The following is a 23,376-nucleotide window of genomic DNA, read 5'->3' on the forward strand; positions in this document are numbered from 1 at the left end:
CCCACTGACATCACTAGTGATGTCAGTGGGGCCGGACCCAGTCGGTAGGCGTTCCCATGGGAACGCCTCCGTCTGGCAGGCATGCCCCCGGCACGCCCACCAAAGGGGGCGTGCTGTCAATCAACATCGACAGCACGCCCCCTTTGGTGCGAGACCCGGAGCGATGGAAAGCCCGTCGCTCCCCGGGTCTCGCGCATGCGCACCACGGAGCTCCCTCCGTCGTGCGCATGTGCAGTGGGGAACATCGACCCGCTTGCGAGCGTACTGCCGCTCGCGAGCGGGTCTGAATGACCCCCATAATGCATTTGTTTTATATACACCTTATACACACAGCCTGCAGGTAATTGTATACAATATTTTTAAATAATGTTGTGCCTTAAACAAAGTTTGTGTACATTGACCACCAGAAAGCAAAGGTGTCACTATCTCAGTAATGCTAAAAAAAAATTCCAGTAGTTGTAGTATTAGTAGTTGTTGTTGTTGTTGTTGTGTCATCCGGTTTCATTCCGGTCCAGTGTAGTTATCTGAATACACTCCTGTCTGCCCTGTTGCTACCCGTCCAGCCTTCACTACTAGTTTCAACACTAGTCAGCATTACAAGTCCCAGCCCAGTCAGCATTACAAGTCCCAGCCCAGTCAGCATTACAATTCCCAGCCCAGTCAGCATTACTGGTCCCAGTCCGGTCAACATTCCCAGTTCCAGCCCGGTCAGCATTACTGGTTCGCAGTTCCAGCCCGGTCCACTCTACCAGACTTAGTCTGGCCTGCAATACCGGTCCCAACCTGGTCACCTCTGCTAAGCCTGACCACTGACTAGCAACCCTTGAGCTCTATATAAATAAACGATAATAATAATAGTGCCATTCGCATCTAGTATCTCTCCTGTGCATTCCATACTTGCCTACTTTTGAAAAAGCATTTCAGGGAGATTGTGAAAGCAGCACCTATGAGCGCGTGTTACAGTGGGCGTGTACTGATAAATCTGAGAGGCGTGTCCTAAACCTGACTTACATCAAAATGTAAACCCAGCCCAAAAGCAGTTAGTAAGAATTGTTTGTTGATGAAACAACACTAATACTTTTCAAAAATTCATAGGGATCATTGTGCCTTATAATAACCAATGCAAGGAAATGACACTAATGATCCCATTTGAATGTATTTATCTCTGTTTTTTAATATAACAGCTTCATAATGGGGGTAAGGATGAAATGAGGGAGATTGCTAGACTCTTCAGGGAGACAGGGAGATTGCTACTATTTCAGGAAGTCTCCCTGACAATGAGGGAGAGTTGGCAAGTGTGGTGCATTCAGCTACCACTATCCAGTACTAGTTCCTTCTACTGTCATGCGAAGAAACCTAATATAGCCACCTAGCTTTCTGCACATAGCCCCCAGCCCAGGCCCTGTCCTGGTACAGACAAATCCTCAGGCGTGACAAATTTCACTTGATCATTTAGGAAGACAGCAGTGAAATTAGAAATACTAGTGTCTAGTCACCTAATGTTAGTTTCCTAGATTCAGATGCAACAGTAAGGTAAGTTTTACAGAAAAGCAAGAAGGTAGAGGATTAATACAGTTGTTTTTGTAGTATGGCCAATTAGGCATATTTCTACATAACAGGTATTTGTTACTTTGAGTGAGTGCTAATCTAGTATTTTTTATTGTGTTGACGGTAAAATATAATCTATTTATATATAATTGTAGGATATCCAACATAAAGATCCAGTTGGCAAAGCTGGACAGTGAAGCCTGGCCGGGTGTCCTTGATTCGGAGCGTGACCGACTTATCTTGATAAATGAGAAAGAAGAGCTCTTAAAGGAAATGAGGTTTGTTAGCCCAAGAAAGTGGAGCCAAACGGATGTGGAACGGCTAGAGACAGAGAAGAAGCGATTAGAAGAAGACTTACAGACTGCAAGAGACACACAAAGCAAAGCATTAACGGAGAGGTGAGACACAGGGTTTTCACATCAATTCCATTATAAATGGTGTACTTTTACAGTATCTATTACTGGTGTACTTGTACCTATGTTCCCGTCTTAAGGTTTCCCCCTACTGTACCTGAGTATGTGCGAGGGGGAAATTTTGTATTGTAAAAGGAAGCAGTAAATACATGATACATTCTCCACCCCACCATGCTTGATTCTTATGCTTACCGTGCTCCTTTACTTACCCAGACCACAGGCACCAGACTGATTCAGCGTTAGATGTATGTAGTTTATACTAACCCCTAGTGGTGACTCCATTACTCTGCTTTGACTGGTGCTTTTAGAAATTGATAAATATCCTAAAAAAAAAGTCCTCTGCTTTCTGTCTTTCCTCTCTAACAACGTATTGAAAGACTTATGTCCTAGTCACAGCATTTTACAGATATAGTATTTTTTACCATTGACTTTCAGGAAGCCAGGAAAATATTGTGTAAATACATAGCAAGCTATTTAGTCTTGAAGCCTAGAAAGACCTATTAGAAGCGAAATACAGATTAGAAATGGCATAGCACAAAGCGGTACCAGTCTAGTCTGTGACTGTCTGTGTAACTGTCTGACATGTTAGGTCAATAAAGGTATTCATAGAGGAGAGAGTAAACCCTTACATCCAGCTCCATGCACCTGCATTCCTGCCTTAAATCTGGATTCAGGTTTTGTACTGCTGCCTATGAAACATCCTTGAAGGAATTTTTATTTACAGACATATCTGTTTAATGGAGCATACACACGGTCAGATTTGTCAGACTTGTCAGATTTGTCAGATGAACGATTGAACGATTTGAACGATTTTACCAAAGTTTTGAACGATTTGAACGATTGAACGATTTTTGACTGCATTAAAATGAATGGAATCGTCCAAGTCTGACTGCAAACACATCAGATGTCAGAAATCGTTATCTGACAAACGGGAACGCGCATCGTTGATCGTCCATCGTTCAGGTATGTCAGATATGTCAGATTTTCCTTCAGATATGAACGACTGAACGATTTTTAAATCGTTATCGTTCATATCTGAAGGAAAAATCTGACCGTGTGTATGCACCATTACTGTTATATATGATGAGATGACAATAATCATGCTATATATACTATATATTCCTCACCTGTGTTGTGCTGCATTGATTTTAGTATTACTGTACAATACATCATATTCATTCCTGAGATTGGCCATCATCTCAATGTTTACATGTGATTTGTGCAAAATACTTGCAAATAAAAACTTTGCTGTCTGTGAGATTCCACATAAAATAAACCCATTTCTTTATCTATAAGAAACTGCTACCTTAATTGCTTATAGGATTTAAACTTGCTTCCCTTGCCCCTATATCATATTAGTGTCTCCATGGCCTGTATTAAAACCTTTTTTTTTGCACCAAACCTCTACACTCCTACGTATAGCTCCAAACACTTCATTGTCCCATCTTTATAAAACAAATAAAATATTTAACAGTAAGTGTGGGATGGTGACACAGTGGTTAGTATTGCTGACTTACCATGCAGCTGTTATGTGTTAGATTCCAACAAGGGCCCTATCTTTGTGGAGTTTGCATGTGCTCCCCAAATTTTTACTGAACACATCTGTTTCCCCACTCCCAATCTTTCAAAAAATCCAGAAAGAATATCTGAGAGACCACTTTCTTTTATACAGTTGTTTAACAGTCCCAGGCTTTGGTTATGGCTCAGTTGTCCACTATCAAAAATCAGAATCCTGCAGTCCTTACCCTTCTTAGCAAAATAGAAACTTTAAAAAACTGTCTGTGCCGATAGTGTTGGAATTAAAATGTCAACATGGATCTTTCCTTAATACTGGTTTTGCATAAGTTAGCATGAATCATTAAATATATGTATTGTCAATTTATTATAAAAATTAGAAATTATTACGAGCAGTACAAATACGTAAACATCAAATGTTGCCTCCACCCCTTTCCTCACTGCAACAGCATGGAAGTCACATCACCTTAGGAGGTAGACCGAGCACTGGGCATTAGATTTTACTTCGCTTGAGAGACATTTAGGAGACCTATTTATCAACCTAATTTCAGTGGCATATCTATAATCTGTGCAGGGTGTGTGGTGCACACAGGTCTTGTACCACACACCCTACAACCAGAACAAACCCAACTGTGTACCATGCAACGGGACTCCCACTATAGCACTATCTTTCGGATGATAGCTTCAGAAGATAGTGCCGACTCATATAGCAGCAAATTTTGTTCCATATTTTATGCACATGCGCCATTCTCCCAAAAATATAGCCAAAAATATACCGCAACCAACAGAAAGTGGAGAGGTCTCCTGCATGGAGGTTGGGAATGCTGAATGCGACGGACGTTAATATGTCTAAATTCAAATGTCAAATTTCCCCCCAAATCAGCTGGAAATTACCATTCTGCTCGAATAACTAGCCTATTTAACAAGCCTGAATGCTGCATTGGGTATACTATTGCTGGAGGCTACAATTTCTGTTTGGAATGGGGTCTGCTGTCTGGCCCATCTATCAAGTTTTAAAAAGCTTTGCTTTTCGGTGCTTGGCCCTGTTAGCCAACGCCATCGTCAGTTGGTGTTAGCAGCTGCAGCATGTGGGCAGTATTGCTGTTAAGGGATCTTCTGATCCATTTGGTAGCTGTACTGTGCATACGCATGCAGGAGCTTCCCCACGGAATCTAGGAGGCAAAGCCTTTTGCCATAAGACTTCACAATGGGGCAAGTGCCTTTGCAGGGACAGTCTCTTTTAGTAAGCTCTGTCCTTGCAAGCAAGCATTTATTAAATAACTCTGTGCTAAACAATGTATTTGTTATTTGTAGGAGAAAATCCCAGATAAATAATAAATAGGTTCCTAGGAGTTTAGATCTATTCTTGGCATTGGTTTACACTGCGATAGATATCAAGGTGGGGATGTAGTTAATTTACCGGCGGCTGGGATGCTGGCCGTCGGCATCTCGACCCGGGACTAAAGATAGGCGTTGAAGTACCAAGGTTAGGTTTATGCACCCCTGGGGGGACTTAGGGTTAGGCACCCCCTCGGAGGGTTAGGGTGAGGGAAGGGGGGTTAGGCAACATTGAGGGGCTGGTTAGGGTTAGGCAACACCGGGGGATGGTTGGGGTTAGGCACCACTAGGAGAGGGTTAGGGTTAGAGGGGGGGGGAGGTTAGGGTTAGAGTGCTTACCCCCCCTGTCGCCACCTTCTTCCTTCGGGCTTCCGGCGTCGGGATATTCAGCCGCCAGGACTTCATACCCATTCTATCAAGGTTATCCCATTATTCTAAAAGTGATGATATGCTAGCTAATGATTTGTGACAAGTCTGGTAATAGTAGTTATATTGGTAGTAGTAGTAGTAGTAGAAGCAGCAGTAGTACAAATATTTATATTTAGAAAGAATAATACACTTTTCAATGTTGCCTTTATCAATTACCAGTTACATTCTTTGTAACAGCAGTAGTCATCCTGTTTAACTACATATCCCAGCATTCCCTACCACAGTTTTGGCAGGCCCTAACAGAAAAATTGTGGCAAGGCATGCTGCCATGTGTAGTTCTACAGCAGCTGGACTGCCACAGGTTGCCTACCTCTGCTTTATAACACACAAGAATTACATAAAACTACCAATCATATTTGACATTCTACAAAACCAACAGCTGTCCCACAGTACTTCTCCACATTTTCATAAAATAAGAACATTCATAATCCAATGTGGTACTCAATCCTAATATTTAAACTGGGATAATTTGTTTGTTAATTCAGTGGGAATGTTATTCTAAATTCTTGCAATCTAGGCCTCTAGTGTCATGGCACTGTACTTTGTTGCAGAAACAAATGTAACATCTGTGCTTTACCCGTTTCACAACAAATGTGTAATGTTTACTAACATAATGTACTTTCATGTTTCCATGAATTATCACATTTATCATTTTATTTGTAAAATATTACATGTTGCTTTTTTAAGTCCATCTGTCCCTCTCTGGATCTTTGTACAAATTGGAGTGGTAACTATTACTGCTACAGTTCAGGACTAATCTTATTAATCTGTTATAGTATATGACTATTCCATTTACATGTGTTTGACCCACAGTATTCTATATAATTTTTCATATGCAAATACATGCGTTCCTAATTTATTTACAATGAACGTCCAGCTTATAGTTTAATATCCCCACAAAGTGTCCCTATCTTATTTATTTAATTGTATTATTATGAGTTGAAAAAGGAAGAGAAGCATCAATTTCTACACTTCTTCCACTAATTTCTCAGTAGCATTTTCTTCTGATCCTTTATTACCTTTTTGTTTTATTTTTTTTTCTTTACTAAATAGTATATCCTCTTTTTTTTTTTTCTCACATCACTAAAATACAGATGTAAAACCTTAAAATACTTCTGTATTTTAGCCATCATTAATTTGGAGATTTGTCTAATGCTAAAGATATACCCCACTACAGTATGTTGTCCATGAGCAAATCGTTGGGCGGGGGCATGGCTGATACTAAAGGTATACCTCACAATATTGTACAAAGGTTACCGACAGTCAGAATCCCACCTCTCCCGCAGCCCAACCCTCCCGTCACACAGCCTATCCCTAACCCTCCCCCTAGTGCTTAACCCCAAGCCTTATACTTTCCATCGGGATGCAGGCGGTTGGGATTCTGACCGTCGGCATCCCGACCGCAGGACTCCCAACTACATCCCCCTGTACTAATTGTTGGGGGAAGGGGGGAGATGCATGTGACATCCCCTCATATCATGAATTTCTTTCCTAAATCGGTACTGTTGAGAGCTATGCTAATAGCACCATGTCGTCTGCATACAATTTCATTGTGTATTCTATATTTTGGTAGGTAATTCATTAATATATGTTAATATATAACAAATATAGTAATAGTCACAAAGTTGAACCTTGTTGTACACTTAACATGCTGCCTTCTTCAGAAAATGATCAAATATTAAGATGTTTACTTTGACTTTAAACCATAACAATGATCCCAGGGGGCTATAACATTTCTCTCCATCCTCTCATATGGTAAATAGTGTGCTCACCAAATCAAAGGCTATGTCAACAAACTTGCATCCATGTACTCTCCCCTAATGTAGCATCAAACCTATTACACTAGTATAGCCATATCAAACATAACTGCAAACGTATAGGCAAATCAAACATAACTGCAAACGTAAAGCCATATCAAACATAACTGCAAACGTATAGCCATTTCAAACATAACTGCAAACGTATAGCCAAATCAAACATTACTGCAAACGTAAAGCCATATCAAACATAACTGCAAACGTATAGCCATATCAAACATAACTGCAAACGTATAGCCATATCAAACATAACTGCAAACATATAGCCATATCAAACATAACTGCAAACGTATAGGCAAATCAAACATAACTGCAAACGTAAAGCCATATCAAACATAACTGCAAACGTATAGCCATTTCAAACATAACTGCAAAATTATAGCCAAATCAAACATAACTGCAAACGTAAAGCCATATCAAACATAACTGCAAACGTATAGCCAAATCAAACATAACTGCAAACCTATAGCCAAATCAAACAAAACTGCAAATGTATAGCCAAATCAAACAAAACTGCAAATGTATAGCCAAATCAAACATAACGGCAAACATATAGCCATATCAAACATAACTGCAAACGTATAGCCATATCAAACATAACTGCAAACGTATAGCCAAATCAAACATAACTGCAAACGTATAGCCATTTCAAACATAACTGCAAACGTATAGGCAAATCAAACATATCTGCAAACGTAAAGCCATATCAAACATAACTGCAAAATTATAGCCAAATCAAACATAACTGCAAACGTATAGCCAAATCAAACATAGCTGCAAACGTAAAGCCATATCAAACATAACTGCAAACGTATAGCCATATCAAACATAACTGCAAACATATAGCCATATCAAACATAACTGCAAACGTATAGCCAAATTAAACATAACTGTGGATAGATGGAGCAGAAAACAAATGTGAAAAACAAATTAAACATCATATTTTCCACAATATGTTAAAATAAAACATATTCAACCACTTAAATTCCCCTTGGCCTTTTGTGTTTATTTCCTTTATATGTACAGCATTCTTCCCATTGTGTGAATCAGTATTTTGTGCACAATGCCAGATCTGTAACCTAACAGCCTTTATCATTTTCATTTCTTGTGATGTCTGTTATCGTTTTGCTGTGTAATTATGATATGTTAATTTGTTGCAGTAAATCTGCTGGGAAGAGAATGGGTCTTGCGCTGATTAATAGATAGGTGTTATCTGTCAGAGAACACACGGTGGATGTCTAGCATGCTTCCATTTCTAAGATGTGTGCTTACTTCACATTAGAAATTGATCCTTTTGTCTGCTAATCTGCTACATTTCATACTAGACGTTATCTGTACGTCTCATATTTGTGCGCTCATTGAGTATAGCAGGTGTTCTATATTTGTTTTTCCCGTATTATTTGTAGGGGGTCTCATTGAGCTATCTTTTATTAGAGATGTATCTGCAACCTGTGGATTTGATATAACAAATAAACTGTAGGGGTAACCTTTCTTTATTCATTGTAAGTTGTTTGCTTATAAAGATCAATCAAAACATAGCTTACTTGATATAACAGTATGCACAGCTCTGCATACTAAAAGGGAGATGTATCAAGCCTTGGAGAAATATAAAGTGTAGAAGTTGCCCAAAGCAACTAATCAGCTTCATGTGCTGCATACACATGGAACGATATTGTGAATGATAATGATATTGTTATTTTTCATACCATTCAATATCTTTCCGTTCAGCGCTCCCCCGGATCGTTAACGATTTCTTTCATCGACCTTACTTGCAGGCCAATCTGATTATATCGTCAGATCCTGCAAATTCGTGGATGCAACTGGTTAACGATATCGTTCAATGTGTATGCTTAATGTCGGGAATAACATTGAGCCCGGCAGGTGAGGGGCAACACTTAATATCGCTCATGGAGCATATCGTTCCGTGTGTATGACTGGTTACTTAGGGCAAATTCTGCAATTTATCTTTCTCCAAGGCTTGAAACATCTCCCCCTGAGTGTCAGCGATATGTTTGTTATTTTAAAAAGGAGGCAAAGTCCTATCTGATTCCATATTGTGTTCCTTATGCTGTATACTGAATTTCAGGGTCTAGTTAGTGGATTGTTTGAACCTTGTCAAACATCTTTAGATACCAGCTTGGTGTTTGCCCTGTGAGACAACTGAGACAGTGGCTTTGCTGTGGCTAGCTGCATCAAAAGGCAACCGTGCACAGTACTTTGCCGTCATACAATTCTGCATCATGCCATTAATATTGATGGTAAACACGTCAAACACTGTCCGACATGCTAAGATACAAAACAGCAAAATACAGGGTAAATTATTTCTGGAAACAAAACAAAATGAACAAAACAGTTTCTTTAGCATTAAAAAGTGTGTATTATTAGTAACATAGATGTACATAGCATTTACATGTTTAGGTGGCTTCAGTTATTATCCATTTTACTGTATTGAAGTTGAAACAATAAAACACTTTCATTGATTGCATTTGGGCTACCCACTGTCAAAATCTATGTGATAATCACTCAAACGTTTATAAGAATAGCAGTGTTCTCCCCAGAAAATTTTTCCAGCCGGGTGGCATCAAGAAGTAGCCGGGTGGAGGCCTTCACAATAGTAAAATGTTTTAAACCCTGACCTTATAATGATTTAAACTTGAAATAGCATTTTATATATTAATTCTCCTCTTCTTTTATTAGAGGCCCAGTCGTCTGATTCTGCAAAGCTGCAAAGTCTGTAGGATCTAGTCCTTTTTATACAGCTGCCAGATACTGTCCCCACTTGCAGGCTCCCAAAGTGCCGGGTGGTAGGTGTTTCTTGCCGGGTGGTGCACCCGCAAAAAACAGCCTGGGGAGAACACCGAATAGGTGAAATCATACAGCAAAGCTTAGACAGATTGGGCAGATATACCAGAGACTTTCAGGTTTAGTACTGTTCAGATGACCCATCTGAGGAGAACACATTACATCTCCCCCACCACCCATAGTAAATCATAGCACATGGATCTAAAGGAATCTAATAAAGGTTACTATACTAAGTTTGTCTGGTCTTCACAACAAAGAAAATCTAACTTGCTTGTCAGCAGTTTAATTTCCCTTTAACTTTTAACTCATCTTTGTCTCACTGTTACTGTCATTGTTTTTCTTTTGCACTAAAATCATTTCCCCAATTTGCCTACCTGTTGAGTCTGATGTGTAGACCTTTATGGACGAACTGCTCCATTGAATCCTAACTGTATTTGTGTAAAGTAAATCGTTTTTTTTGTTGTTATTGTTGTTATTATTATTATTGTTATTATATGTATCCTAATGTCAGTATTTATGAATGTAGGACAGTGTGTATTTTCTCTCCCATATATTTTGAATGTACTCATCTATGCTGTGATACTGTGCTCATAGTCTTCTGACAACTGGTCTTGTCCCTGTCACGTATATAAACTGGTTTCCTATTTTAGGTTGAAGATGAGCAGTAAAAGAAACCAGTTAATCAGAGAATTGGTGGAGACAACAAGGTTAATTGCAACTCTGCACACACAATTGAAAAGGTATGTATTGCACATGGAAGTGCATTGCATAGTATTGTATAGTAATCATTTAGGTAAGTAGTATGTAGTTCATGCACAAGATGGCTGTATTATTCCCTTATATGCGTACCTAGCAAAATTTCCAACTTGAAAATAGGGAATAATTAGGCCTCCACCTCCATCCACCCAAATCCTGGCCCACTTGTGGCACACTTATTTCAGCCATCCCCCGTACATGTAGGCAATGTCACCTTTATATTTCAACTGTATGAAATATGTGGAGGAAAGGTTTATACTATTTTAATTTCATCATGCTCATATTAGTATTTTATTATTACTTTTTACATAATATACCATGGTATCATGCGTATATAGGAAATAATGGGGATGTAGTCTGCATCCCGGTGTGCGGGATGCCGATGGTCTAAATATCGGCACCGAAATTCCAACAGGTTGGGATCCCGGCACCAGTATCCCGACTGTCGGCATCCAGAAGGTAAGTATCAGGGTGTTAGGGGGAGGTTAGGGTTAGGTAGCGTGGTTAGGGTTAGGCATTTGGGGGAGGGTTAGGGTTAGGCACCAGGTAGGTAGGGGTGTTAGGATTAGCTTGCGGCGAGGGGGAGGTTACATTTAGGCACTGGGGGGGGTTAGGTTTAGGCACCGGGGAGGGGGTGTTAGGTTTAGGGGAGGGGGAGGATAGGTTTAGGCACTAGAGAGGGAGGGTTAAGGTAGGGCTTGGGAAAATACTTACCGGACGTTCTTATGGATGGCGGGATTCTGGCTGTCGGCATGCCGCTGTCGGTATTCTGAACAGCGGCATCCCGACAGCCGGGATTTCATACCCATCCCGCATTGCTTTCTGTGCTGTATATGCTTTTATACTGGTCAGAGGTGATGTCTGACATTTATAACAGTTAATAGTTTTATCGGTTACAATTTCAAACATGGCATGTAATGTTGATGGACAGAGCTAACAGCCACTTGTATGCTTGAATGTGGTTAGAGTACAGTACGTGTTACTCCATTCTTGTGACCACTACAGTGTAGATGAACAGCGTGTAGGAGCTGAACAGGATGAGGCTTTCATATGGCAGACAACGGTACCATATACATGTAAAATAACTTTCATTGTGTAAAACTGTTTTGTATGGTAACAACAGGGTTTAATCGAATTAATCCCTACACCTATTAACTAATCGGAGCCTGACAGATTATTAGGGTGCTATCAAGGGCCCCACTTTAATAAGAATCAACCATTTTACAAATAACTACCTCAGCCTTTGAGCGGATATTATTTCATACATATGGTTTTAATAGTAATGCATTTTTTACTTTTACTCCATTTATTTTGTATCATTATGGAAAAAAACTGTTGATTAAACATATAATGTTGTAGTCATATTACTATCTAATCTGCTGGTATATAGTGAATTATTCAGACAATGGATGATTTCATACACTGTTTATACAAGAGAATAATTGCCTAGTTCAGAGTTTTCCAAACGCGGTCCTCAACAGTTCAGGTTTTGGAAATATCCATGGTTGAGCACAGGTGGTTAAAACAAATGACTGAAGCACTAATTAAGTCACCTGTGCTCATCCATGGATATCTCTAAAACCTGAACTGTTGGGGAGCCTTGAGGACAGCGTTTGGGAAACTCTGAACTAGATGCTTCAAATGATCACTAGTTGATAAAAAAAAAATGTTTAAATTGAGAAGAAATGTTTAAATTGAGAAGTAAATAAAATAACAGTGGTTGACCCATCAAGTGTAAACTCATCTATATCTAAGGCCTTGCAGCATGAAACACCTAGGGCCTAATACAGAGTTGGACATAAATTAGGTGTATGTTACTCCAAAGAAGAGTGCTGTTGTACGCATCATATGGTGGATCCATCTTCTATTTGTACTCCTAGGAGCTGATTCAGAGTCGCACACAAGTCATGTTGCTATTTCTACTTCAGGGTCCATAGGGTATCCACAGGATACCTTGGGGTATAGGTGTGACGTCAGTCGCAGGGCACCAAAGAGTTAAGCTTTCAGCCTCCCAGGATGCACTAGGTCCCCCTCCTATACCCCGCCCCCAGGCCAAGGCACCTCAGTTTAGTTTGGTGCCCGGCCGGAGTCGGGTGCACCTGTTGGAGTGGGGGCTAGAAGAGCCCCTGAAGCTTTTTCTTCATGCAGCTGTGGCTGCACATCTGGATGAACAGCATGGACAGTCAGTCCTGACGTCCATGCTGTCTTCCCTACACCCCGCCGGTACCAGAACGCCGGTACTGATCCGGGGATGCTGGTGGGCGTCTGGGGTCACAGCTAGCGGTGACCCCAGATGCTCCGGACCATGGCCGGATTCAAGGGGGACAGAGGTAAGCAGCGGGGTCCCGCGGTGGGTCCCCGCTGATCACATGGTCCTAAGTCCCCAGGCAGGGGGCTCCCTGGGGACTGGCTGCAGCGTGGAGCCAGGCGACCAACCTGCGCTTCCACTACCCCCTGGGACAGCGGACCGCAGCAGAGCGGTAGCGCTGCGGCGTCCCAGGGGTTAAATGCATGCCAGGGGAGCGCGCCTTCCCTGTCTCACAGCCGGCGCCTCCCCCGCTGCACACAGCCCTCTCTGCACTGTGCTGACTGGTCCTGTGTCAGCGCTCCTCCCCCAGGCCAGCTTCTCTCTGCTCCTCGGCGGCCATCTTCTCTGCAACGCATGGTGAACGCTGCTGGAAGTCTGGAAGGAAGCATCGTGGTCTGGGTCCCCCCGCATACCTCTCCTCCGCTGTGGCTCAGGTCTGTGTATGCAGCGCTGTGTCCTACCAGGCCCTGTGTCTGTGTAGTTGAGTGATCAGCGCTGTTAGTGCAGGAATTGTTATTTCTCTGCATTGTATGTGACTGTGCTAGCGCTGCCTGTAACTATTCTTCACTAAACTGTCAGCTTTATTACTGTCCCTGTTCTTTCTGCTAAAGCCCTTGCGGTGCGGTGCTGCAGGGTGGTCTCTCGCCTATTTAATACTTAATTGGTGAGAGAGGTCACATACGTGGTGCCATCATGTCTGAAAGTGATTTTCCCCTCCGGCTACAGTGTACCACGTGCAAAGTACCGTTAGCGGAGGGGGAGGGTAGCGCGGAGGGCCTTTGCCGGCAGTGTTGTCCATGGCGCGGCCTATTACGGTTACAGCACCGGTACAGGAGCCGCCCTGGGCTTGTTTCGCTCAGGCGTTAACAGCTTTAGTGGGCCAGTTAGCTCCGCAGCCCGCGTTTACTCCGATGGGTTTGTCCCAGCAGTCTGTGGTGTCGTCACCCATGCAGGGGTTCCCACGACAATTGGTGGTACCCCACAGTCTCCCTATTTCCCCGCTCCCGGGTTCTCAGGAGCCAGCGTGGGTTAACTCCCTGACGAGTTCTTTACAGCACTTGTCGGATGTATTGCAAGGGGAGTCTGTGATGCGGCCTCATAAAAGGCCGGTGGCGTCTCTGTCCGCTCCTTATGAGGATGACGAAGGGACGTCTGATGATGGGGAGATTCTGGATCCTTACGATCAGGAACCTTTCCATACTAAGGACGCTGATGCTAAGTCCAAAGTATATATTCCTGGACTTATTCGGGCGGTCCGCACAGCCTTGGTGATTGAGGACGAAGTTCCCCCAGCGGCTAAATCTAAGTATGCCTTTTTCAAAGATGTGAAGGGCGATGCCACAGTCTTTCCTCTTTCGGGTCAGTTGGTGGACCATTTAGAGGAGGCGTGGAAACAACCTGGCAAAAGATACCAGCCGCAGAGACGCCTGGCGGTGGCTTATCCGTTCGCGGATAATTATTTTGCTAAGTGTGAATCCCCTCCACAGGTGGATTCTCACGTGACCCGTCTTGTCCGTAGTGCCACATTGCCGATGCCATCCATGTCCTCCCTTAAGGATGCTACGGACCGCAAGGTAGAAATCTGCCTGAAGTCCGCTTATTCCCTTGCAGGGGGGGCAGCACGGCCGGCTATGGCCATTTGCTGGGTTGCCAGAGCGATGGAGCGCTGGGCGGATTCATTAGAGGCTTCTTTTGAATCCGACTGTCCGGCCGAACAAGCGGAGTTGATTGGCAATCTCCGTGATTCGGCCACCTACATCAACGAGGCGGCTCTAGACATTAGTACTCTGGTGTCTAGAATTTCTTCAGCAGCGGTAGCTGCTCGTCGCACCTTGTGGCTGCGATCCTGGAAGGCGGACGCAGATCCAAGAAAGGTCTGGAAGCGTTGCCGTTTACCGGAGAAGTTCTCTTCGGTCCGGATCTGGATAAGATTGTGGCCACGCTGGCGGCAGCCAAATCTGCTTGTCTCCCGTCGGCCGCTGCTCCTTCTGGTTCTGGACCATCGTCCTTTCGGTCATCTAGGGCCCAGGGCAGGCCCAAACCACAGTCGTTTCCTCGACAGGCTGGCCCTAAGAAATCGGGCAAGCCCCGGAAACAGGCATGGAGTACCAGACGTCCGGCCCCCAAGCCAGATGACAAGCCTGCGGCCTGACGGTCCGGGTCTCCCCTTGGGGGATCCCAGGGTGGGAGGCCGCCTGCTGCAGTTCTCCCGGTGTTGGTCGTTCACTACGACAGACACTTGGGTTCTGGAGGTGGTCTCTCACGGGTACGCCCTCTCCTTCCGGCACAGACCCCCGGCTCGATTCTTCACCACGGGTCTACCATCAGACCGGAACAAGGCTACGGAGCTGCGGAAGGTATTGCACACTATGCTCCAGGCTGGAGTTATAGTGCCTGTTCCATTCTCCCAGAGGGGCCAGGGTTTCTATTCAAATCTATTTTTGGTACAGAAACCCAATGGGTCATATCGTCCGATTCTCAACCTCAAAGCACTCAACAAGTCTTTGCGGGTCCCGAAGTTTCGGATGGAGACCCTACGGTCCATCATTCTGGCGCTGGAACCTGGGGACTACATGGTGTCATTGGACATACAGGACGCTATGGCGGTCATGGCGGCTTCTCTGCGGCTGCAAGGAGTCCGCATGTTGCCGTACTTGGACGACCTGTTATTGGTGGCAGGATCTCCAGAGCTCCTGTTACACCACTTGGACCTGACCATTGCACTGCTGCAACGGCATGGCTGGCTAATTAACTGGCAGAAGTCCACTCTAATCCCGTCTCGGAGGATTCTGCATCTTGGAGCCTTATTGGACTCGGGACAGCAAAGGATCTTCGTGACGGAGGACAAGATCTCTGCTTTACAGTCAAGGGTGCGCAGTTGTCTGCACAGCCGCCGGGTGTCCTTACACTCGGCGATGAGGTTACTGGGCTCCATGGTGTCGGTGTTCGACATGGTGGAATACGCCCAGTTTCACTCTAGACCTCTGCAGCACCTGATCCTGTCCAAGTGGAACGGGCTGCCTCAGTCTCTGAAGTTCCAGACGATTGTGCTCACCCCGGAGGTTCGCCTGTCCCTTGCGTGGTGGTTAAAGATGACCCACCTCAACAAGGGACGTCCGTTCTGGGTTCCAAATTGGGTCCTGTTGACAACGGACGCCAGTCTTCGGGGCTGGGGAGCAGTTTCGGGTCCACACTTGTTCCAGGGCAGGTGGACACCGACAGAAGCGGAGCTTCCAATAAATATCTTGGAACTCCGTGCGGTCTTCAATGCTCTCCTGCAGGCACAGCGGTTTCTCCAGGGTCACCCGGTGCAGGTCCAGTCGGACAATGCTACCACCGTGGCCTACATAAACAGGCAAGGAGGAACTCGCAGTCGGGCGGCTCTCGTAGAGGTCTCTCGGATCCTGGTTTGGGCGGAGCGCAATCTTCCGGCCATATCAGCGGTCTTCATCCCGGGAGTGCTAAATTGGGAGGCGGACTTTCTAAGTCGCCAGGACGTTCATCCAGGGGAATGGTCCCTGCACCCGGACGTTTTTCAACTACTGGTGGACAGGTGGGGTCTTCCAGAAATCGACCTCATGGCGTCCCGGCACAACAACAAGTTGCCGGTGTACGGGTCTCGCACAAGAGACGAAGGGGCGTCTCTGGTGGATGCTCTGTCCGTCCGGTGGACGTTCAGGTTCGCATACCTGTTCCCTCCGGTCTCCCTTCTTCCACGGGTAATCCGGAAATTCAAACAGGAAGGAGGGACGCTCCTGTTGATAGCTCCCGCGTGGCCCAGACGGCACTGGTTCTCAGACCTTCAGGGTCTGTCCGTGGACAGTCCTCTGCGGTTGCCGCTACGACCGGACCTTCTGTCTCAGGGTCCTTGTCTTCACCCGGACCTGACTCGGCTGTCCATGCTGAGGTCCTGGGGGTTTGCCAGCTCTGTGGTGTGTACCATGTTACGAGCTCGGAAACCGTCTTCCGCGAGGATATACCATCGCGTGTGGCATACGTTCTTCCAGTGGTGTCGACCGAGAGGTTATGCACCGCGGGAGTTTCGTCTGTCTCGGATTCTCGCCTTCCTGCAAGCTGGACTAGATCATGGGCTTCGCCTTGCTTCTTTGAAGGTACAGGTTTCGGCCCTATCTGTCTGGTTTCACCGTAGGATTGCTACAATCCCGGATGTGCGCACCTTTATGCAAGGTGTTCTCCGTATTCAGCCGCCCTTTGTTCCACCTGTGGCGCCTTGGGATTTGGCTGTGGTCCTGAGGACTCTCCAAGGACCGCCGTTTGAACCACTGGGCTCAGTGGATATTAAATGGCTAACAGCTAAGACTGTTTTCCTTCTGGCCGTTGCTTCAGCCAGACGTGTTTCTGAGTTAGGGGCTCTTTCTTGTAGACCCCCTTTCTTGGTTTTTTCATGGGAACAGGGCAGTGCTCCGCACTCGGCCCGAGTTTCTCCCCAAAGTTGTTTCCCAGTTTCAGGTTAACGAGGAAATAGTTGTTCCGGCCTTTAACTCATCGGGTCTTTCCGTGGGTGAGGCCTCTTTGGATGTTGTGCGGGCCTTAAGGACTTATGTGGACCGCACTTCTTTGTTTAGGAAGTCGGACGCTTTGTTGTCCTCTATGGCTTCTGTAAAAAGGGTTGGCCTGCTTCAAAGCAAACTTTGGCAGCCTGGATCCGTATGGCTATTTCTGAAGCTTATCTTCATGAAGGCCTACCGGTCCCTCCTTCTCTGAAGGCTCATTCCACTAGGTCTGTGGGTCCTTCGTGGGCAGCTTGACGTGGTGCCTCGGCAGTTCAGATCTGCAAGGCTGCTACGTGGTCTTCTGTCCATACCTTCGTGAGGTATTACAGGTTTGACACCTTCGCCTCTCAGGATGCTTCCTTCGGGCGGCGGATTCTCCTTTCTGCACAGGAGCGTCCCCACCCTTAAAGGATACTGCTTTGGGACATCCCCAAGGTATCCTGTGGATACCCTATGGACCCTGAAGTAGAAAATATGAGATATGGTAAGAACTTACCCTTGTTATCTCTATTTCTACGAAGTCCATAGGGTTCCACAGGACTCCCGCCCTGTCGCACCTGTGCTGCAGATGGGCTTTGCTCTGGTCACCGGTTTTCCGTCTCCCTCTGGTGAGAATGTGATTCTTGTATGTGTCCAGATCTTTGTTCTCTCTCTTCCTTCTCCTCCTCCGGCCTATGGCTTGGTAACTAACTGAGGTGCCTTGGCCTGGGGGCGGGGTATAGGAGGGGGACCTAGTGCATCCTGGGAGGCTGAAAGCTTAACTCTTTGGTGCCCTGCGACTGACGTCACACCTATACCCCAAGGTATCCTGTGGAACCCTATGGACTTCGTAGAAATAGAGATAACAAGGGTAAGTTCTTACCATATCTCATATTTTTTCACACAGCACACACATACTGGGATGAGGATACACAACTGTGAGCGAGTCATACACAACTCAGCCACATCTCCACTGCGGCTGAGTGGGCGTAAGTGGGCACCATCCGGGGGATTCGCACTTAGGCTAAGTTTTCCGAGTATGTAGGTGGAATTGCAGGCTATGCAAAGGTGAGCACACAGAGGGATTTGTCTGATTGCTGACGGATCTCTTGCACCAAGTATAGGGCTGGTGCAATTGTATGCTTATAGTGGCGGCAGCTATTTTCACAAGCGTGTGGATAAGGGGTGATGCCGATGCAGAGATGCAGCCACCTCTGAGTACAGGGGGAAGTTCTGCACTTATTGCCACATCTGTGATTGACTTGCGTGCAACTGTGAATTATGCCCCTGGTACCAGTCATCATCTATTCGCACTTGCATCTACCCTATATTATGTACAAAAGATACACAAATGTGTATCTTCATTTATGTCCTACTCTGCATTGCCTGCATTTGTCACTGAATGCCCCGTTACCACCCAGTTACATCCCTTCTGTAGGAAGTGTAGCTATATTGGCATTGTGTACAACTCTGCATCAACCGTACTTGTATGTGCTCTTTGTACTTTAGCAATACGCATGCTCCAGAACAAAGTACCCTCCGCAAATGGAGGAACATATTCACCCCTGCATCAGCCCCCTAGTATAGGAGTACAATTCATGGTACTGTAGTCTGGTCACTTCTAAAGTCACCACTAAGTTCATAGAGTATTTGTCCAATGAGCTGACCTTTGCTAGCGTACAGTGGGCCTGATTCAGAGTAGTATGCGGCTGTACAGTACTGTACAACTCTGCATCAGGCCTAGTGTCCTCCACACAAAGTGATATTGATACATAAAGTGGACCAAAATGTAAGAAAATAAAAAGCAGAACAACATTATAATCAAAAACGTGTATTGTTGGTGCGTTACTAGTACTAACGGCACTAACCTCCACATTTTATTTGGCACCCATGTTTGACTTGGCATCGTTTACTTTCTCAGATATGATAACTTTGTAACTTAATGGTTTCTTATTCAGTTAATATATCATTTTAATCTTTGATGTTGTCAGTCTCTCAGCTAGCACTCAGTCACTTTCATCGGGGAGCAGCCCTGGATCATTGGCTTCCAGTAGGGGATCTCTAGTCACATCCAGCCAGGACTCTTCTACATCTGCAAGTTTTACAGATCTATACTATGAACAACTGGAACAATTAGACACTGAATACCAGAGCAAAGTAGAATTCATGCTACAGGAAGGGACTTCTGGTTATAGACCTTCCGGTTGTATTACCACCATTCATGAAAATGAAGTGGTTAAATCTCAGAAGATGGATTCAACAAACCGTGTCCAGGCCTTGAGGTCCTTATCTGGCACACCCAAATCTATGACATCCTTGTCGCCCAGGTCTTCACTTTCTTCTCCATCTCCGCCTTGTTCACCCCTTGTAACAGACCCTTTTTTAACTGGAGATGCTTTCTTGAGCCATATGGACTTTGAAGATATTGATCTAAGCAGCCATTTCTCAGAACTTGGCCTTTCTGCTGGTGCAGGCAGCTATCAACATGAAACAGAAGGCAAAGCTGCCGGACAAGGTAATGTAACGCTTCTAAGGTAGCCTCAAAGATTGCCCTTCTATTTATAACTTGTAACTGAGATTGGAGAAGCATGTTGTAGAGGAAGTTGTACTGCGTGATACTGCCTTTCCTTCAATCACCACTGAGTTTAAGAAATTGATCCAGGGTTGTATTACTGAGAAAAGCCCTAAATCCAGTGAAAATGCATGTTTTACTAGTCCATTTATCAAGGACACTGAGAATACATGTACCGCCAGCTGACCTTCTCTGGCTATCGCCACCTCACAATGCCTTTTTAGAATAAAGATTTTTTTCCTAAAATAAATATAAAGCAAAAAAAAAAAAAAATTTTTTTTTACTACTGTATATGTATTTTCTATTTTTTATTTTTAAATGGATCTACAACTGTGTGAACCAGCAAAGCTATAATAAATATAATAGACTATAATAAATACAGACTCCAATAAATAGAACCCTAAATCTCATAAATCCATAGAAACACTATAGAATCCCTATACTGGCTCCATGACTCGAACTCACTACAATAACATTCTTTCATACAGCTCTATTCTCTAAATATACTCATCATCTCACCCTCTTCGATTCACCTCTGACCTGTGCTTTGTCTTGGTAACTACATGTGACTATCAACTGTAACATAGGTTCTCAAACTCTGTCCTCAGGACCCCAAACAGTGCATGTTTCCAGGTCTCCTCACAAAATCGCAAGTGCATAATTATCTCCACCTCTGGATCTTTTAAAATGTGTCAGTGAGTAATGAATACACCTGTTCACCTGCTGGGTGACCTGCAAAATGTGAACTGTGTGGGGTCCTGAGGACCGAGTTTGAGAACCACTGAACTATAAGACTTCTCCTTTGCAGCTATCCGGCTAAGGCACAGGTTCTCAAACTCTGTCCTCAGGACCCCAAACAGTGCATGTTTTGCAGGTATCCTCACATAATTACGAGTGAAACAGTTAGCTGCACCTGTGGATCTTTTAAAACGTGTCAGTGACTAATGAATACACCTGTGAACCTGCTGAGTGTCCTGCAAAAAGTGAACTGTGTGGGGTCCTGAGGACCGAGTTTGAGAACCACTGGGCTAAGGAATTCTTTACATTGCCCAAGCAGACTATTCCCATAGATGTCAAATCTCTGTAAATCCATCTTTTTATTAGTGTTTTCGGTACTCCCATCTATACTACTCTCCATTAATGCAGCTTCACACCTTTCCCTATCTCCACTGTGATCCACACTTGCTCCTCTTGTTTCAGCTGTGCCCTGTGCCAATTAGAATGCTTTGTATTCTGGTTTATGTTTATATATAATACTCGCTTTCCCCAATGTTCAGCACTGTGGAGCATCACAAATCAATAATAATAATGAAAATAAATATAATAGAGTTGGCATAATCCCAACCCAAGTTCGAAACCTAATAGCCAAACTATGAACAGAATCTGCTGAAGGCAGTTTTATTAATCCACTGTGATAATTATTCTGTTAGCAACAGGGTTTTTTTTTTTTTTTTTTTGCCAGCAGTGTTCATATGTTATACATGTATGCAGGGCATAGGTTCAGGAACTGCGGGTGGAGCTACAGAAAAACAATTTTATTTATATAGATGTAGATATAGAAAAGAAGGCACTCAAAAGGGACTTTAAAATAAAACTTATCTTATGGAAAATACATTTTGGCCCATGCCATTACGTCAGTTAATGAGTCCCTACGTGTTCCTGCTGAAAATTAGCACTGCATGTACAGTATGTATGTTACTATGTTGACAAAAAAAGACCAGACATTTATCCTAATATTCAAAACCATTAACCATTTCCCTCTGATCTTTTTGAACAGGCTTAAATAACCTTCCTGTGTCTGGTTTGCAAGTATCTGGTGTATCAGCTGCTGTGTCTGATGAATCTGTTGCTGGAGACAGTGGGGTGTATGAAGCTACCACACAAAGGTACCGAATAAAGACTGTAACATAACAACCATAATAGCTGCACCCTAATGCAACTTTATATATCATGTAATGTTTCTTCATTTTTACCACTATTTTATTTATATGTATATTAAAGAAAAGGTTTGTAGCCACTACTGCACATCTGTGGGCCAGATATAATTAGCTGTGGAATTATCATGCAGCTGCAGCTCCCGGGTTTAACGCCTGCAGTTATTCAATGACTTTGCAATGTCCACTTGTGGTAAGCTTGCGGCTAATTAGTTTTAACTCATAACTCCCGTGTTAAGTGCCCTGCCCGGTGCTATAAACTTAACTTGAGCGGTAAGCCACAGAGGGTGCACTCAACACGGGTTTTTGGGGCTGCAAGGAAAAATCCACGTTACGTGCACCCTCTCGACTTACCACATGGTGTAGTGTCATACCCCTTTCAGACAGAAATCCAAATTACCGGGTTAAACATTTCAACTCGGTAATTTGGTGATTTACACAGGTCCTTTTTCTGTCTGAAAGGGTCATCCCGGATATAAATTCCCGAGACTTTGACCCAGGAATTTACCAGGGTCGGAGACACTGTCATTTTGTCCCGGGTTGACACTTTCAGACAGAAGAAATACCCGGGTAAATCAGCAAATTACCAGGTTGAAATTTTTGACCTGGTAATTTGCTCTTCTCTCTGAAGGAGGATACAGACAGAGAATGGCAAAACACCCCAGTACGCAAATGTCGGGAAAAATCCGTGTTTTTTTCCATTTGCAGTCTGAAAGTGGTATTAGTAATTGAATAGCTCAGAGCAGAGCTGTGGTTAATTGAATTTGCTCCTGTGTGTATCTAGCAAATGAAAGCATGAGGAATTTGTTTATATTATGATCAAAACAATTAAGCTTGCTAGGTCAAGAGATCCCAATGTTCTGCAAGTTCCTACAGCACCATGCATGCTTCAGACACAATTGCAGTTACCATGTCATCATATAGGATTGTTTAACAGCAGCCAGAACAACATCAGGCATATATTGTGAAACAAAAACCGAAAAGAAATATGCCCGCACATACAGTATATGTTATTGCCTTCTCATACAGTGCATCCGGAAAGTATTCACAGCGCTTCACTTTTTCCACATTTTGTTATGTTACAGCCTTATTCCAAAATGGAATAAATTCATTTTTGTCCTCAAAATTGTACACACAATACCCCATAATGACAACGTGTAAAAAGTTTTATTTTTAGATTTTTGCAAATTTAATAAAAAGAAAAAAAAACTAGGCCTGTCTGAGCAGGATGTTAACCAGAATGGATTGTGTGATAACCAGTGGCGGATCCAGGGGGAGGCGATCAGGGTGATCGCCCCCCTAGTTACACACATTTTCAGGGATTACCTGATCTTCTCCCCCAGCAGTTTGGGCTGCAGTGAGGAGAGCATGACGGGAGGGAGGGGGCACCAGCAGAGGAAACGGAGCTGCGATCCGGCTACCGCAGGGTTGGAGCAGCCGCTGGGGAGATC

The 23,376-nt window shown here is 44.1% G+C and overlaps 1 protein-coding gene across 1 annotated transcript in view; it reads left to right on the forward strand.

The window, feature by feature from the left end:
- Positions 1-23,376, forward strand: part of WWC1 (WW and C2 domain containing 1) — a 288,584-nt gene that overhangs the window by 167,728 nt on the left and 97,480 nt on the right. Inside the window, exons 9-12 of the mRNA XM_088454941.1 lie at positions 1,704-1,946; positions 10,513-10,602; positions 19,411-19,934; positions 21,769-21,877. Of these exons, the coding sequence (XP_088311067.1) occupies positions 1,704-1,946; positions 10,513-10,602; positions 19,411-19,934; positions 21,769-21,877 (966 nt within the window). The remainder of the gene's footprint in view (positions 1-1,703; positions 1,947-10,512; positions 10,603-19,410; positions 19,935-21,768; positions 21,878-23,376) is intronic.

The sequence above is a fragment of the Taudactylus pleione genome, unplaced genomic scaffold (genome assembly GCF_031769625.1).
Source record: "Taudactylus pleione unplaced genomic scaffold, aTauple2 ptg000637l, whole genome shotgun sequence".
NCBI classification, from domain to species: domain Eukaryota; kingdom Metazoa; phylum Chordata; class Amphibia; order Anura; family Myobatrachidae; genus Taudactylus; species Taudactylus pleione.